At 40.6% G+C, this 19,038-nt stretch overlaps 1 protein-coding gene across 41 annotated transcripts in view; it reads left to right on the top strand.

The window, feature by feature from the left end:
- Window positions 1-19,038, top strand: part of LOC119446815 (basement membrane-specific heparan sulfate proteoglycan core protein) — a 436,128-nt gene that overhangs the window by 270,512 nt on the left and 146,578 nt on the right. For all 41 annotated transcript variants that reach the window (XM_049664395.1, XM_049664396.1, XM_049664417.1 and 38 more), the window contains 6 exons: window positions 5,817-6,044; window positions 9,607-9,753; window positions 10,925-11,044; window positions 11,261-11,392; window positions 12,950-13,237; window positions 16,697-16,818. In XM_049664395.1, coding sequence (XP_049520352.1) covers window positions 5,817-6,044; window positions 9,607-9,753; window positions 10,925-11,044; window positions 11,261-11,392; window positions 12,950-13,237; window positions 16,697-16,818 — 1,037 coding nt within the window. The remainder of the gene's footprint in view (window positions 1-5,816; window positions 6,045-9,606; window positions 9,754-10,924; window positions 11,045-11,260; window positions 11,393-12,949; window positions 13,238-16,696; window positions 16,819-19,038) is intronic.

Raw genomic sequence — 19,038 nt, forward strand, 5'->3', positions numbered from 1 at the left:
AAAAGCACATCCGTTGCTGTGGCCCTCTGCGCATTAATAAACATGGTGTCATGCACGCACAAGCAAACATGAACACATCTCACTTGATGACCGTGGAAACTTGCTATCAGAACCCTATGGTGAGGAAGCGCGGCAGCAGCAGTGAGCGAATTGACCTTCGTACTGCCGCTTGCATCAAAATGAACTAAGTCGCGAAAACGCAGTGCACGGTGGATTGTGCCCCTGTCACAGATGGCTTTCAAGATGGCTTTCACGCACGCCGTGCGTGGTCAGAGTAAACACCCCCCCCCCTCCCCCTCGAGCCTTGCGCGCGACGGAAGACAATGTGCTTCCTTCCCGCTTTCCTCCCTTGCGTGCACGAGATTGAGACACGATCACCGGCTCACCCTCGCACGCTTTCACTCGCACATATAGAATACAGCGCGCGGCGACTATTTTATTGTCCTTGAACTTTATACGGAACCTCGCGGCAACAGCTACGGCAGCTAGCTAGAAATGCGCCTGGAGTGTCCATATAATTGCTATCGCAATAAAATGTTTTGGTTATAGTGCAGTACCGCTTATAGGGTGGATATTCGTCACTGCGGTGACTTACGTTATAAGCGGTCTACACTGTACACTGTACATACAAGGCAGCTGGGTGTTCTTGCATCGAGCAGGAACACCCAGCCCTCTACTTTCCCACTCATTTTACTAACACATTTTGAACAAGTTACTAAAATTTGCAGCGCAATTCTGATCTGACGTGTTTCAAGATGTATGTGACACATCTTTAATATCATTACTTTAATCAATAATTTTGCTTTTAATGCACTAATCTTGTCATACACAATTGTGTACTTCTTCTTTCTGGGGTTTTACGTGCCAAAACCAGTTATGATTACGAGGCACGCCGTAGTGGAGGACTCCGGATTAATTTTGACCACCTGGGGTTGTTTAACGCGCACTACAACGCAAGCACATGGGCGTTTTTGCATTTCGCCTCCATCGAAATGCGGCCGCCGCGGCCGCGATTCGATCCCGCCACTTCGTGCTCAGCCACAATTGTGTACACAGTGCCTTGAAGGGCTAAGTACAAAGGATCAGTTTTAAACACAAGATGACTAATTCATCATTGAAGAACTGTACAAATATCTTCTCAACCACTTTTAGTTTGGTTGCAAACAATTAAGCTCTCCAAAAATAAATGACTGCTGTATGATTAGCTTTCCAAAAATGACAAATGGTGGCTGAAAAAAAGATCGGAAGCTGCTGGTAGAAAAAAAAAAAAGCTATTGGGCTTGTCTGCTCGTAGACACATGTAAAAGGGCCCATTGCAAGGCATACATCAGTGGTTGTAGCATAAAAAATAAAACTGCTTTGTGACTAGACTGCCTAAAACACTAAATGACAGCATACAAGCAAAAATCTCATGTTGTCATGCAGGCTTCCGCCACAAAACCTAAAACGGGGCTTGCATTACCCATTTTGTTTCTGCACTGCTTCAGGAAGTTTTGTCATTAATTCACTTCTGGTAACTTCTAATACTTTGTTAACAGACATAGAACAGCATTACAACCTTAACAGTAGGTTGTTGCAAAATATTTGGTAACATTCTAATATTCGAAAATACTGAAGTTTCTCTTCAAGTATGAATAGTTATTGTGAAATATTCTAGAGTCAAACGCCTCTACAATGAAATGACGTGTATAATTATGTTCTGGCCAAACGTGTATTTTATGTATTGTGAATGCCTCTACAACAAATCTGCCTGTAGAACGAAGGAATTTAGCCATCCCCAGCGGCTGATTTGTTACTTTACAATGAACACTATGTCAAACAGTATAGGAAGCAACGCTAGTGACAAACTTGAAGATGGTGCTGATGCCAGCGAGTCTGTCCTGCTGCACTACTCCAGCAATCGCTGAACTCGTATACTGTTTGTCATAACACGTGGTGGGTTCGTCTCACGAGTGTCTGTTTATGACGTGTTGTAACCATAACTGACAGATGTCATCAAACCCATTTAAGGTGGAAAGGATGCGAATGTCAACTAAGGGGCCATTGATGAAGAGCCAGTAAACTGACGAAAAATTGACAGCAAGGGATTTGATAACATTCGACAATCTCCACCTTTGCTTCTTCGCTTCCGCATTTGGCTGCAAAGCATGCCGTGAACTTCTCTGACAGAATAAGTGACTGCAGCTGACCATATTGCAAAGTGTGCACAAAAAAATTCAAGACTTAGTTCACATAGTCCATCTCGTGTTCATGTTAAATAAAGGTTGACTTTTGTTGAATCTGCTTAGCCTGCCATAATGGTGTGCAATCTTTATAATGAAGTGACTTTTATAACGAAGAATTTAAAGGGGTCCCAAGCACTTCGTTATAGAGATGTTTGACTATATTCCTGTCCCAAACTTCAAATATTCATCCACCCATAGTTTAAATGTTGGAGGCACGCATGGAAGGTTTTCTTTCTTTAACTATGAATAGGTAAATATTGTTTTGTAATTGTTCTTTTAACACAAAGTAGGAAAAGTTGAGTAGCCGCAAACATTTTCACCACAAACACCACAAACTCTTTCATTACCGCACATATAGAAATCGATCGATTTGATCTACAGTTTTTCTGCCAGTTAAATATTTCCATTGGAATTCTTCTAGCAACATTATGCACCATCTGAAACGGTGAACTTTCACTATTTGTCAGATTTGAAACTTATTGGTAGATTGGGAAGTCTGGAAAAATAAAACTTCGAATGCAGGTATCGTTGAAACTAGCCTACTCTGCTCCTAGCATTTCAATAAAGACACCAAATTTGCACTTTGGTCGACTCTGCCACATCATTTTTAAACGGCAGCAGCAGTGAAGACACAAAAGCTTCTCTTCGGTTGTCAATTTTCATCCGACATATAACGCTAGATGCTCATGAGTGTATATTATTTTGATAATTATGTTTGACCAATATCAAATGCAACCTTATTTGCCCCACTGTGGGTTGCTTTTATTCATCAGCGCATCAATAGCCTATGTACAATCCTTCCCTTCGTGAGGGGTTTTCGCTCGCAACCCAACGAAGCTGGAGTAGCTGTCTTATTTCTTATATTCTGAACACCACCTGTGCAAGTGTCCTTATTGATTACTGCACAGCACTGTACAGGAACTGAAGAAAGGATGTGGAGGCTCCAGCGCCAGTTGAACGCACACTAGACAATCTTGCTTGCACAAAAAAAGCTGGCTGAATGAAATAATGAGGTATGAGGAGGCTTCTGCATGCATTGCTTCGCGAGCCTAAAGAATGCAGTAAAAAAAAGTCTCGGGCCTGCACGGCACAAGCAGCACGGTCGCAGCGTAAGCTGGAGAGACTCCATAGGGGACAGTCTGTGCGTCGTTTTAACGAGAACGAACTGAACTCTCCGCCCGGCGTCAACAGCAAGTGCTGCTCTCTGCACAGCGTTCTGCTGAGCCCGACGTTGCCTGGTTGCAGCAGTGTCCATAGCTCGATTCGCTTCTTCAGCAGTAGTTCGTACCTCGCCAGGAGGTGCCATAACGTGTACCGAAGAGTAAACAAAGGTTTCAAGACTATGCGGCGCACTTGTCGCATCCCTTGACGGCTGACGTGATATGTCGTGACATATCACTACATCTCGTGGCACCTGGTGCAATACTATGCAACTGTAATGCAAAGTGTGCATGTATCGACACTATGCCTCTCGCATCGCATCACTCCTTGCGCACTAGAACGTATGTATAGGGTATGTTTCCACTGCAGCTAGCAAGCACTGGCATGACGCAGTGGTCGAGTAGCTGACTCTTGCGCAGAGGGCATCGGTTCGATCTCGGTGGGAACTGGGTATTTTTTTTCTCATTCCTGCCGATATCTGTGGCAGTGGCTGTGGCAGACAGCGTTGCCAACCGAAACGGCTGTTAGATTGAGCCCTTAACAGCTTACACTTTAACAAACCAGGTGCCTGCTGCAATGATTACAAACAAATGCTCTCTGTACAATAGGAACTTGCCCGTTTTCGCATTCGTGAAGCTACTACTTTCCCACATAGCATGGGCATCACTGTGGCTGATATTGATGCCAACAGATAATTTTTTTGTGTGTTCTGACTTGCAAAAGTTCGGAACTAAGTACCAGGTGCATATTTTGTATATTTCAGTTTTTTTTTTTAGTCTCAGTACTAGTACTAAAATAGCAAATTATTACTTTTGTTCGTGTTCCTTGAGGTGCTTCAATGAAGCACCTCATCAGAATTACCCGCTGCGGTGGCTTAGCGGCTATGGTGTTGCACTGCTAGGCATGAGGTCGCGGGATCAAATCCTTGCTGTGTTGGCCACCTTTCTATGGGGCTGGAATGCAAGAACGCCTGTGTACCATGCATTGGGTGCATGTTAAAGAAGCCCAGGTGATCAAAATTAATCAGTCCCCCACTACGGTGTGCCTCAAAACTAAATCGTGGTTTTGGCATGTAAAACCCCAGAATTAAATTCAAAGCATAATTCTCAAAAATTGTCTGAGCGAGTATTACTAATTTACATCCATTCAAAACACCAGTGATCAGGCTATAATTTTATGTATTTCAGTGTATGTTGCGACTACTACATCTTGAAATAAAATGGTAAAACATAAAGGCACTGAAAATGAGCGTATTTCCAGTGGTAACGAGAAAGTTAAATGGCATCGCATCTCTACAATGCTGACAGAGCAGTGGAAGGGTTACAGAAGAAAGCATGAAAGGCTCAACAGGGAGCAGAAAAAGTTACTCTTAGATTATTAAATTGCTGATGGCTAGTGAATATAATTTTCTATTTATCTAATTATCTTCATAAGCAAATCTTTAATTTTACCTTGGTACTGGCAGTGTTGCATTGTATATATTGTGAAAGGTTGGAATGTCTCGACTCTGAAGGGTGTCCTTTGGAGTTGCTGTAATCTTGCTTCAGTGCATGGAAAGGTAAAATGAAGTGATAAGTTGATGCTCCAGTCAGTATAGAGTGCTTATTTTGGTATTAAACCCTGCCGATCCAGCTGTCGCCCTGCACATTTCTTGGTGATAAACTGCAGCTGTTCCAAGTCTTAATGTGATCTAAAACTGTAAGCTTTATAGGGACCAGACGTGTATAGGGACCATACATGAGCTGCACAATACTTGTATCACGCACACCAATTGCTTATACACGCTGAAATAGTGATGTGCACAAATGTGGACTTGTACAAAGCATCGCATTTTTATATTTAGCTGATTCACTTTGGAACTGTTCTGTAAAGAAAATTTAATGAAATAAGTTTAATGAAGGGCCAAAGGCAAAAATGTTTTAAAGCTGGAAGAAAGCTTGTTAAGGGACTGAAGAGCAGTCCCAAAATGATTTTTCTATAGAAACAAAGCTTACCGATGCACAAATTTCTACTCATTCACAAGCCTTTCTGGGTACACCTGTCAGTGGCTTGGTGGCTAGGGTGTTTCGTTGATAAGCGAAGTTGCATGTTGTCCGCTCACTGTCAGCTTTGTTCAAATGGCAGAATGCAAAAATGTCCATGTGCTAATTTTTTCTACGTTAGAAAGCTGTGGTTAAACAAATTCAAAGCCCTACAGCTGTAGTGCATTTTTGCTACATCAGAACTAGTCAAACAATTGAGGCCACCAGGTTCAGGTTGCTGGGTGCCATAGTACGGTGTACCAGTCTGGGGATCGCTCAACTCGCAGGCTTTAATCTACCGGGTTTGTCATGAAGTGCTGGAAACCTTGCCACATGGGCACAAGCAGTAATTAACATAACATCTTTTCTACCACATTGTGCGTCATTGCTTCTGTTGTGCTTCCTGCAGGCCAAGAGGTTGTGTTCCGCTGCCGAGATGAGGGCACCAGGCGGTCCCAGGTGAAGTGGACCCGGCCAGATGACAGCCCCCTGCCTCCACAGTCAACTGATGCCCGTGGCAGGCTGACTATGCCCAACGTGCAGCCTGACCATGGGGGCGTCTACCTCTGCAAGGCTGTGGGTGTTCCAGACTCCACGTCGGGGGCTCAGAAGGCTGCTTTCCTCACCGTGCAGCCATGTAAATATCCAGATTACTGTGCCCCCATTCCCTGAGACTGGCCTCCCTCTGCATCTGGCTGGCTCTGTTTGGTGACTCTGGGTGCTTGGCGTGCTTCAGCTGTCTTGCTTTTTTTGGCTGTTCTGTTCTTACGCAATAGGGAGCCCTTATGTTTCACCTCTAACATCATAGGTAGTTGCTTTTTGGTACAGTAATTTACTACAAAGCCTGTTGTTATTGGCATGTTTGGCTGTGGTCCTGAATTGCCTGTGTGTGGCTTATAGCTGATGCATTTAGAAGTGCACATTGTTGAACTTAATATAAAGTGCCTGTAGCCACGCAAGTCATGTGTGAATGTCGGACCATTCTTGAGAACAAGGTGTATGTTGAGCTGCTCTTATCAGTATGTTGCCTGTTATTTTTCTCAGTTTTGTCACCGGGACTGTGTACATTGTCTGTTGCAACCACTTAAATTTGCTTTGAGCTGTCTGAGACATTTTTGCTGTGTCACATGAATTGAAACAGCATGTTGACTCTGAGGCCTTTCCTATCATTTACTTACTGTTTCAAGCCAAATGACCCCGCATGTCATTACACTCTTCCATGCAAGAAAGTGTGAATACTGCAGATACAATCTGCTATTTTTCTTGAGACTGCCTGTTTAGTTGGTCTGAAGCTTTTACACCTTTTGTTGAGTGCCATACATTCGGTTTGCATGGCTGTTACATGCGTTATGTATGCCATGAAGTGCCACTTCCAATGATCATTGAGACATCAGAATACATTAAGTGTACATATACATAGAAATTGGGGCCTTTTGGCATCCTTGTGACTCATGAGAAAAAAACATATGCAAATCTGTGCCTTGCTCAGTGCTGCTTGACTTCACATATAATTGTGGCTCGGAGTCATTTTTGTATTAAAGGCCTTCTACAAAAGCCTGTGTACATTGGTTGTGGTTTTATCTTGTCACTTTAGGACTTAACTATGTAACACCTTTTAAGTATTTGCAAAGGTTCCTATCGTAAGCATTCCAGTGAGCGGTTTGAATGGCTTGTGTGAGCATTTACTTCAGTGTGGGAGGGCTTGAGGTGAAATAATGTCATTGAGCACTAAATCCTTACACTTAAATAACCTAATAGATGTGACTTGTATAAAATATTTGCGTACTGAAGAGTGATGTGCAATAAAATAGAACCTTTCATCTCCTTATGTTTATGCTTTCCTCAAAGAACAGCATGCAATACCAGTGCATAAAACTGTTTAGTGAAACTAGAATTCAATTTTAGCATCCAGCTGTGCACAATCCTGTATGTACGTTTTCCTTATAGGATAGCAAATTAGGCTGTATGTGTTATCAATAAAGCTTATCAGATTAATATACTGCTTATAACTTCTAATTCCAATGTTCTGAGTTGTTGCTAATAGCAAAAAAATGAAAAGTGCCTCCTTTACCCCCCTTCCAATTTTTGTCCTCAGAAATGTAGTAAGCCTTTTTTTTTTTTTTTTCTGAGAAACGGGCATTGAAGTTATCGCTAGTCATTTATAAGTGACTTCCTGTAATGTTCAGGATATATCAGAATAAACTGTGTTTGTGTACAGATAGTCTTGTGTTACTGCCATACACAGGCCATGCTTTTTTGGGCTTTACTAATGGTTCTGTCTGTTCATGCATGAAGCTTTTTTGCATTATAAATAATACTCGTTAACATGGTGGCATCTTCTTTATTGAATTAATGCCTCAGCTGAGCCCTACTATGGAGACTTCCTACCAAAAATTGATCCGAATACATATGAAGGTACTTGCATTGAGTTGTTGCATGTATGTTGTTGCATGTTGCAATAAATGGTGCCAATTGTATACCATGTTATTTCAGCTTCATTTACTAGCAATATTTTCACATTGAGCTTGTGTGTTATCTGCGCACAAATGCAGGGTCAAGTGCATAAAGTTAAAGCACAAAGGGTAAATCTGGGGAGCAGTATGGATTCCATACTGCCAGTAAACTAAAAAAATTTGGTTTCAAGATTGGCCACCTCTTGCAGTTCCTCACTTGTATCAAAACTTTGGAGCAGCCTCTAAGTTCATAGTTGACATTTATTGGCAGCTGTAAATGCATCGTTGCTCGCTAAAGGTTGAGGTGGGAGCCTGGTAGTTTAATAAATCAGCATAACTACGGAGACAGTCTTGCCTGCAGTTGTGTAGCTATAAGACATAAAGACCTTTTTGCAGGAAATATTGCTGTAAAGCTCCGCAGAGGGACTGCACACAATTTAAACCAGGAAGTATTTCCACAGATGGACTAAATGAAATGCGCTTGCAAACACCATATGGGATATAGTACCCCTTTGAACTAATGCCATTGTCTACCATAATTTGGTTTGCATTTACATAGGGCTATTTAGTAAGTTGTTCAAACTTAACAGCTTTTCCTTTAAATATGTAACTATTATGTAATTAAATATGGAATGGCTGGCTGCATATTGTATGCATTGCTTTTATCAGTCTAATAAAACTGCTGCATGCAAGTTCATGAAGTTACAAAAACCAACTAAGGTTAAAGAATAGCTAATGGGGGCCACTTGCTACTGTAGGTGGAGTAATTTCACTAAATATTCTAGAACACTTCAGTTGCTGCGTAGTTAATTCATATATTCAACTATTAGTTAATCATCTAATATGTGAAAAGTGCTTAAAAATGTACAGTACGGTCAACAGTGGTTGCTACAGTTGCATGTGTTACTGCATGGCAGCTAGTCAGAAGATGGTATGAACAGCTGCATTGCATTAATGGTCTACTTAATTCTGTTTTGGAGGAATTGGTATGCATTGCATGTGTAATGTTACTCATATTTACAGTTTATCTGCAGATAGATGCATAATTGCATGTGCAGCATTTGTGGCTTATTAACAATGATGTCTTACCTATTAATCGCTGCCTTTTTCTTTTTTTTAACTTGCACCTGGACTGCCTCGTCTTGGTGAGAACATTTTTCTTCTGCTTATGCAATGCATAAGACTACTAACGATCAGCATGTTGAACGATAGTGTGGAGGATGTGACAAATTTATTCATAGGTTTCAATGCAGGAATGGGGCAATGCAAATCTGTATTTTCAATGTGTCTTTAAGTAAGCTCACAGTTTATTTCTAGCTGTGCTGACTTGAAGTGGCACTTGACCTAAATTTAGAAATGTATACTAAGGAACAAGTTTAGCTTTTGAGGTGGGAAAGGGCTCATTAAGAGAAATAAAGCAACATACATATACAACCTTAAATTTACTTTTATTGCCGTGGTTTGATAAAGACATCTTGCTGGACTGGTGACCAGAATGCACACACATATTTAGAGTGTGTAGCAGTATCAGTCATGTGACCTTCAGATGTAAGATGTCGCACTGCTGTATATATAATTTTTTTTTAAGGATGTACTTGATACCCAAGACGATGAACGTGGTCTTGTGGCATACCTAGCTAACCTAGATGGAAACTTAGCTCTATTGCTGGCAGATCTGCTTCAGCTTGGTGCTCTAAATCTGCTAATGCACATGTGTGAGAGAGAAACAATTTTTTATTTCTGCAGACACTCCACCAACACCAAAACCGGAACGACCGCTAGGAGCTTGCAAACACGATGAAGCTACCTGTCAAAATGGAAAGTGCGTCCCGCGGAAGTACGTCTGTGATGGGGACTATGACTGTGATGATGGCTCTGATGAGAACAACTGTGGTATGTATATGCCTGGTGATGTATATATTGATATGAAGTGCATGTTTAGTTTCCGGTGTCTGAAGGGCTTCTAGCTCACTTTGTGGAAACCTTTCAAATTACTATGACCAAGCCTATCACTTCTCACTACGAAAAAAGGTTCCTCGAGGCTTTCTTTTTTAGCCGCATTTTTATTCGTTGCTTTATGGTGTATTCTTGTTTCTAATGCTTTTCATAAAATATTTAGTCTTACATTTGTAATTGTAGTCAACTTTAGGCTCGCAATTTTAGATGCAGTACAGTTTTGCCCCATTAGTACGTAAGTTATTTTAAGTGAAAAAGATGTTTCATCCAGGATAATGTATCATTCAAATCTGAAAAGAACAACACAATATTGTGCAAAGCTATATTACCGGCACCTTCACATCTCAGAAATGTCTGCAGATGCATGCTTTGTGGTACAATTCCCTTTCTACAGACAGTGAACTGTCAACTTTTAAATTGTCTTTCACGCAAAAGTAGCCTTGAAACACATCTAATTTAGTAATAGCCATAGCAAAAGTAGCCAGTGGGTATACTTCTTCTACACCTAGCCGTCTCTGCTTTTGCTGAGAGCTTTGTCTCCATGAACTGTGACCACAATGTCGTTCACGCTAAATGGTTCGCACGGCTTAATTTTGCCATCCAGCTAATAATTTTTTAATGCAACATTGACACCAGCAGACTGCAGCTCCTCATTCATTTTGTTTTCATTATATTGCTCATGCAATATCCAAATTGAGGAGGCTCCTGGTTAGCACCAAAAGCTGCGCTTCCCGAAACTCTTTCAAAGTTTTGCATATCATACTCTGTTCAGATGGATCCCGATAGTTGCTTACAACTGCATAACATACCATCAGATTGAAGTTTGACAAAATACTGCATGTGCTTGTCAGGAAGATATGTCATCAATGAATGTGTCAACCAAAAGAAACAGCAACAAAACTGTATGAGGCTTGTTCAATATTCTGGGTTATGTCTTAGATGAGAAGTCAAGATTGCAACAAGATTCTGCTATATTTGTTCAGTCGCTGCAGTCAACAGCAGCAGCACCTCAAGCATAATTTTACAGCCAGTTTTTTGTATGTTTAGTGGCCTTTGCATTTAGTGCTATGGCTGGAGGTTGACTAACAATGGTTTGCTTTTGCTCTAGCTCAGCCCTCCCTCTGTGAACCCAATGAAATGCAATGTGACAACAAGAAATGCATCCTCAAGGTTTATCTCTGTGATGGCGATGATGATTGTGGGGATGGCACAGATGAGAGAAGCTGCCGTAAGTGAACCATAGTACATTGCTTTCATTTTTTTTTTTTCGCTGTTAATTTTATATTTTTTCTATGTGAAACATACTATGTTGGAAGGTACTCTGCCAGAGCTCATGCAGCCATACTGTTTTGAATGGTCAAACTTCATATATATATATATAAGCATGCTTAGTGTCTTCATGAAACAGTTTACATGTATTGCACTGTGTGCTACTTTTCCCCAGGTGACAACATTCCAGGATCTCCATGCCGAATGGGGGAGTATCAATGTCTGTCTGGAGACCAGTGCATCCCAAAGAGTTTCCACTGTGATGGAGAGTTTGACTGCCAGGACAAATCTGATGAAATTGGATGCTGTGAGCTGCCTAGATTCTTTTAGTTTTTGCAAACTGCTTGATCGAAAAATCTGGATTACCAAGGTCAGACATGCTGGCTTTCAGTCATCTAAAAAAAGTCTGCAATGATGTATATTTCTAAACTATGGATGTTCGCTGAATTTCGCGGGTTTTTTTTTTTTTCTTTTTAGTGATTGTGCATTCAAGGAGCATTAATATGTGCACCTATGAGAAAAAGTGTAGAGACCAGAGGCTTGCCAAAAAGACTTAATTTATTCATAACTAGGACAACGGAGAAGTAAATCGACTTCATGTCATACGTTGTTGGTAAGCAAGAATGAATGAGGCTAACACTATGCACACTTCTTCCTCTTTAACACACATTCTTAGCCAAAGCTAGGAATTCGCTTATGCATTTATGGTTGCACTTTCATCAGGCAGGAATTGCCATTGTTTGCTTGCCTTTGGTAACTACTGAATAGAGAATGAAGCAGGTTTCAAATGTTGACAACTTATTTGTATGAATATGTGTGGATTAGTACATTTTATGTATGAGGACCAAACCAAATGTCACAAGCAAGTAGTGCCAGAAATCCATCTAATGTGAATGGAATATTTAATAAGTAGGCTGTTCTGTAGTAAATAAAGTCATGGTTCAGGAGTAGTACTGGCAGCTCAGCCATTGCCTAAATGTTGTGCCTAAATGATTCTGCTTTGCCGTTCTAGAATTGTAAGGCTGTTCATTCACCGCAGTAACATTTTTAATGCTATACATGTGCTTGAGGGGATTTATCAATGCCATAGTGGTGTAAGCTGCAATGTCGAGCTGAAGGTGCATTTCAAGGATTCTCCACCAATGTGGCTATATAAGGCGTTTATTGTATTTCATCCTTGGAGCGTTCCTGCCTCCTCAATTCTCATGTCAGTGTATGTAGTATCCAAAAGTTCAAAAAGTGTGGAAAGTGTGCCTTATCTTAATGCTTAATGCGTAGTGTAGAAAAATGTTGTTGTGATTGCATTGTGAGACATGTGAAACCACATCACAAACATGAAAAAATGACAGAGTGCTTAACTCTTTGACAGGGAAGCAGTGTTTCATTAAGTGATTGTGTATGGTTAAGCATTAAGTTAGTTTAGTTCAAAGACAAAAAATTTTTAAATAATAGTAAAAGTTCAGCCCTCCGCCAGCTGCAATTCTAATGTGTTCATGCTTGTACTCAGGAAATATGTCCTCCAAAGACAGTTTCAGGCTCGGTCATGTCTGTGCAAATTTTACTGTATGCTTGCAGTTAATTTACCTGAATTTGACATTTTGCTTTAATTTTATTTTTAAGGTCTATTGTTGACACTGCGAGCTATTTCAAAATTTCTTACATATTCATAATTTTTATCACCAGCTACATGATCCATGGTCTACAGTAGCTAAAAAGATAATTGATTACTGTCAAAAACAATTTTTTATATTTGCACACCTCTGAAATTTTCATCTGTTGTATTTCCTGTGGCTCTGCAACCATTATGCAAGAAGTTGAGTTAGTTTGCAGCCATTAACACGTCTTTTTTTTTCCCTTTCTCTAGCACCACCAACCATCACACAATCACCCCCAGAAGTCGTTAATGCCATGGAAGGGGAGACAGTTAACATCACTTGCCGGGCAATAGGCAACCCAGTGCCACTCATTAACTGGCGCTTGAACTGGGGTCACATTCCCCCAAGGCCACGGGTAACAACCACAAGTGACGGTGGCTTTGGCACGGTCACCATCCGTGATGTACGCCAGTCAGACCAGGGAGCATGGTCATGTGAAGCCATCAATAGCAAGCAGAGTGTCCTGGCCACTCCGGATGCAATTCTTGTAGTCAAAAGTAAGCACCGGAAATGCTACACAAGTAATTTATCTTCTGAAGAATCCACTAGCCTAAGAGATGACACAGCGAGAGTAGGTTAATGTTGTGTGGATTTCACTGTCTTGGATTCATCTGTATGTACAGAAATTTGTGCTTATGTTCTCATGCATTTTGCAGCATGTGGGGTCTCAATTAGTGTGCTCTTGGAACAAAGGGCACAGTACACAGTAGTGAAAACAAACAAAGGGCATTCATTGAGCCTTTTATACAATAATCCAGCTTACAAGCTGAGATTACAACTAATGAAACATGCTGATGAACACTGACGAATTGAGGAAGTCCAACTCACTGTGACAGGATGTCGAGCAAATATATTCACCTCATGCCACGCACCAACATCAAAGTCAGTTACGGGTGAAGTCTCTTGAATGGAGGTGCATACGAGCAAACTAGAAGGCATTTGCGAGTGGTCCCACGAAGCGCCCCGTCGAGCACGCACGAGGTCAATCCACGCGCACCAAGTTCCCGCAGCCAAAGAAGAGGAGGCTACTTCCTTGTGTGCCTAAGTATTCCCTCGGTCAGGTGACATTAGCAGCGGATCACACATAATCTGTCGTACAATTGTGCCACCACTGACGCCGCATATGCTACGTGGGGAAACCAGATTTCAGGAGACACGAGAGCCATGTGGGGAACACGAGAGAGTTGAGTATCCCCACAACATCAAGTTTTATTTTCACCTGGCCACTGCTGTGAATGTCAAGTGCAACTAGTGAATCTGAAGTGTTGGCACAATTGCCTTGCATCAAAGTGAGGACAGCAGCGCTCACAGCGAGGATGATATAAATCTGTATGCAGAATGGATACAAATCATTCAGCATGCCAGAGCAATATGCCAGCATTAGGAGGGTTTCAGAAGCCTGTTCATATATATAGTAAAAGTAAGGTACAGCCTATGTGTTTTCCTCTCTTGGGAGTAGTGTTATATTATAATTTACAACTTAATGGTAATTGACATGGTGACAGTTTTGGTATCGATGTGCAATTTAGGCATTCTCTACAAAATCTTATTTCTTGAGATTACCAGGTTTGTTGCCACATCATCTTGGTTCAATATGGAAAAATCGGCTTCACTGTCAGTGTTTACATTAACAGAATGGTCTCAGTTTTTCATTTTTTTGAGCATGCACTTCATGTATTGCACTTAAGTATTCTTGTTTTCCTACATCAGATGATGATTAGTAATATTACCAGTAGTAATAGTTTCTTGTAAAAAGGACAAAAGGAGGTACGAAATGAAGGAGCGTGGGCATTGTAACTGTCTCACTTCTCAGCGGACACCTGAACTGTCCCACAACTGGTTATCATGCTTTGAAGGAAACAAGAGTGGTGGAAAGAAAGGTGCACAAGCATCGTAATTGTCTCACTTTCCAGTGGATACGAACTGTACTGTGACCATAGGAAAGATTCAGGGTACGAGAATCGATAGGGGAGAGGAAAGTTACAATAAAATGTGTGACAAAGAAAATGGGAGTGCAGCTAGCAGACTTTTATATAGTGCAAATGATTGAATAGATCTTTGTTTTAAAAATCTTTGCACTCTAGTTGGTACTTTCACGTTGATTTACAGCTGCCCTTTGGTAATGTTCATTTTAGCAGTAGTGTCAGCAAAAGTAACTCGCTAGTCCTTCAGAAGGATCATGTGAGGCTCCTGTGCCCTGTTTGGACTCGAGAAACACAGTTATGGATCATTCTTATCATGGATGCTTGATCACTTAAGATGGCATTGTGTGTTGTAAAGCTTTCTGCTGCTGCTGCTGATAAACATAACTGAATGTGGGATAGTGTGTGCATGCATTTGCTTGCATTAGTAAAGTGCACTCACAGACCCACACCATGCTGTCTTCTCACTTCATTTCTTTTGCCAATGAAGAGCAACTTACCTGTAAACTGAACTACACCTTGTTCAATAATTGAGCAATGTGAAAGTTATGGCCAGTTAGTGTCAATGGGGAGCAATTTTCTGGTGCCAGTAGACAGTTGAAGGACCAGCAACAGTAATAGAGTTACAAGTGCCAATTAAACTGTTGAAAGCAGCACTTTTTTTGTTGCCCCAGTCCTTCTGCCTGCTGACATTTAAAAACTGCTGTCGTCCAGTTATGCATTAAGAGTGCATGACAAAGTCATCAAGGTTAACCAAATACAAGTACAAAAGTGATCGGACTTTCTAGTTTCCCATTGTATAACCAATGAACTGCAGTAATGTTGACAATTTGGTTAGTTGTTATGAATTCACTACTAGTTAAGGATAGCGCGACAGATGAGAACAAAGAAAGAAAGTGCTTGTGGTGTTTTCTTTATTGATCCCTGTCTTCTGTGCTAGCCTTATTTCAAAATGGAACCAAGGAACCTGCACTACAGCATTAGATGTATGCATAATTATTAGCCACCAGCACATTTCGATGGAGGCGAAATGCAGAAACGCCCGTGTGCTTGCGTTGTAGTGCACGTTAAAGAACCCCAGGGGGTCAAAATTAATCCAGAGCCCTCCATTATGGCGTGCCTCATAATCAGAACTGGTTTTGGCACTGTAAAAACCCCAGAAAGAAGAAGCACATACAGTGGCTCATTGGCCTCGTCTATAGTTACAAATCTATGTTTCCACTAATACTCTTTTCATATGCTACTTACAGTAGGTGAACTGTAGAGCATAAATCATATACAGTTATTACAAGAGAACTGTACGTAAGTGATATTTTTAAAAATAGTGAAATATTCAAAATGTTAAGGTCAATGTTCTTAATAGACATGTTGATTACCATTCCCTTATTTTTATACTCATTTTTCTTAGTGCACTTCAAATACTGGTGCATAAAATTTTATGTATTGTTAAAAAAATTGTAAAAGATTGCGCTACTGCTGTAGCGTCTTTTCTAAAAATATCATATTTTGTTCCTTCAAAGCACTTTTCGGAGTTTCATGGACAAGATAATCACAAATAAATTGTGCAGAAACCATCGACAATGATTGTCAAGTAAGCGAATAGCTTGAACGAACAAACAAATGAGCAAGTGAACAAGAGAGAGAGAACAAATGTATGTCTCACCGTGTCTAAGAATCATCATGAAATAAAGTTTATCTTTCGCTCTCTCTTTGATCACCAACCATCCACCAACCATTGACCACCAACCAACCTTGAAAATGGCCGGAAGAGCCAAAGGAAATTATTAGCTTTAAAAAGATCAACACTTTAGAGACAGTGCTACAGTGTTGAGCTGTCAAGCTTGTGCCCATGAGTCAACATAATTTTTATAAGCCACATGCTTTAACAGTGAAGGCTGTGAAAGCTTTTGGAAAAAATTGCGTTTGTGTGCCTTGTATCAAAAGCAAGCTGGCTTAAGCTTCTCTGTTAGTTTGTAATATTTCCGTGATTTTTTGTTAAACCTGACAGTTTATATTAACCCTGTTTGTTTTCAGACAAGGGTGTCTGCCATCCACCACTGTTCAATGACAAGGCCCAGTCCAGCTCGGAATGCCTGCGCTGCTTCTGCTTTGGTGTTTCTCAGACTTGCCATAGCAGCAGCTTGAACAAGATAACTGTAAGTAATCCTGTGCATTATATTGAAGGTAGTGTTACCCAGAGAGAATAGAAACAAGGTATCAGATGCTGCACAATCTTGCATCCTCAACTAGTTCACGTTAAATGTATGAGGAAGACTGCATAGCAACAAGTCCATGCAGCAATATTATAATGACTGACGTGGCTGGTACAGACTTAGTATATTGAAACTGAAAGGGAAATCTCCCACCTCAAGGATCTTTGTTGCACAGTTATTTTCCATATTTTCACTGGCTGGCACAGTGGCATGTGACCGCCAAATACTGTACTCCTTACAGTTGCCACATGCATTGTAAGAGAGGTGCTCAGATGCAGTGTACTCATAACCTATGTAAAATCAATACATTAACTAGAGCTGCATTGCAATGCATGTGACATGCACACTTAAGTTTGGTAGCAGTGTTTTCATTTGTTATTCACCTCAGAGTGAACCTTAAGAGTTCAGTGGCCCCTTTTCCATGTAATATGAGATTTGCAGACAAACCAGGCATGCCACAGCCAGTTGCAGAATGAAGTTTTCGCAGTGACCCAGTGTGTATTTTGAATCTGTGACATATAGGAAGCCACAAGGTGCCAGTGGCAGCAGTCTGCACTAGTTTGAACCTGAGCACTGATACTGCTGTTGTTCTGTGCGTACCTAACTCCAAGGCATCCACTGGTATAGTTTCACTGTACACATCACTAGGTACTGTTTGAAAAAAAAAAAAAAAGAAAGAGAAGCATAGGTGTAATTTCTGTCATGAAGCTGCATTGAAAGGTATAGTGACCTTTACAGACTCCAGAGTTTCTACTAGAGCTGGCCACTGCTGGAGAACAGTGCTGACCTAAGGCTTCGCATACATTTTGGCTTTGGTGAAGGTGGGCTACATGTTTTTGAGGCAGACAATACTTATATTGCTCATGGATCAACCTTACATGTATTCTTTCACCACAGGCTCAGTTTAGATATAGTTTTCTTCAAGGGACTGACAGCCGAATTTTAAGCTCTTTTTTTCCTTCTACAATGGAAGGTATTGGAAGTAAATGGTGTTTCAATCAATTAATCAATCATTTATTTATCGTGCCCAGGAACAACCATGAGGTCTAGGTGCTGGCGCACATATACATAGAAAAAGAAATACATACAGCACGGGAATATCAGTAAAAAAAAATAATGAATAACAAATAACAATCATGAAAAAAAGAAAGTGTACATACATGTAACCGTAGGCGCAAAATGCATACAAATAAAAAGGAGGAGAAGGGAAGTTGAACAATATGTGAAACTAAGACACAACAACGGAAAGCTCAGAGCAGAACAAAGACAGAGAGTTGTGAAAAATATCAAGGTGATGAAAATGGGCGATATAAAGACTCTATTCTGTGGACGGTTGAGTGTTGGTGGTGACAGGCAGCAACATGGAAAGGTCTGTGTTCTCTGGTGATCTTGCGCGGAATATTAAACTTGATATAACTGAGGAATTCGGGGCACATGAGGATACCGTGAAGGAGTTTGTAAAGGAAAAGCAGGTCAGCGCGATTACGTTGGCAGCGAAGTGAGGGCAATGGCAATAATCCAACAGTGCTAGAGCAGGGGATGATATATGCTTAGAAACTTTTTCTGGACGCGATCTATAATGTCACTGTTGGATCTAGAAATGCCCTTCCAGACGACCGACGCGTATTCGAGTTGAGGAAGACAGATTGTTGTGTACAACTTATGGAACGGTGTAGGAGAATTGAATTATCTCGATAGTCTGCAAACAGAGCCAAGAGAGCGCATACCCCGCATTGCAACGCGTTTAGTGTGAGCTGAAAAGTGTAAGGTTGTATCAAAAAGTACACCGAGATCATTGATCTCACGGACCTTACACAATGGTACAGAATCTACTGAATAAGAAAAACAAATGCTTGCTGTTTTGCGGGTGAAAGTCATGACTTTGGTCTTAGCAGCATTCAAGGTGAGGTTATTATCTGTGCACCATTTAGAAAAAGAAAGCAGCTCAGACGGCAGGTTGCGACAGTCATCAACAGTGTGAATTGCCTTAAAAATCTTTATAATAATAATAATAATAATAATAATAATAATAATAATAATAATAATAATAATAATAATAATATATTATTATTATTATTATTATTATTATTATTATTATTATTATTATTATTATTATTATTATTATTATTATTATTATTATTATTATTATTATTAATAAATGCC

Source organism: Dermacentor silvarum, chromosome 3 (genome assembly GCF_013339745.2).
Source record: "Dermacentor silvarum isolate Dsil-2018 chromosome 3, BIME_Dsil_1.4, whole genome shotgun sequence".
NCBI lineage: Eukaryota > Metazoa > Arthropoda > Arachnida > Ixodida > Ixodidae > Dermacentor > Dermacentor silvarum.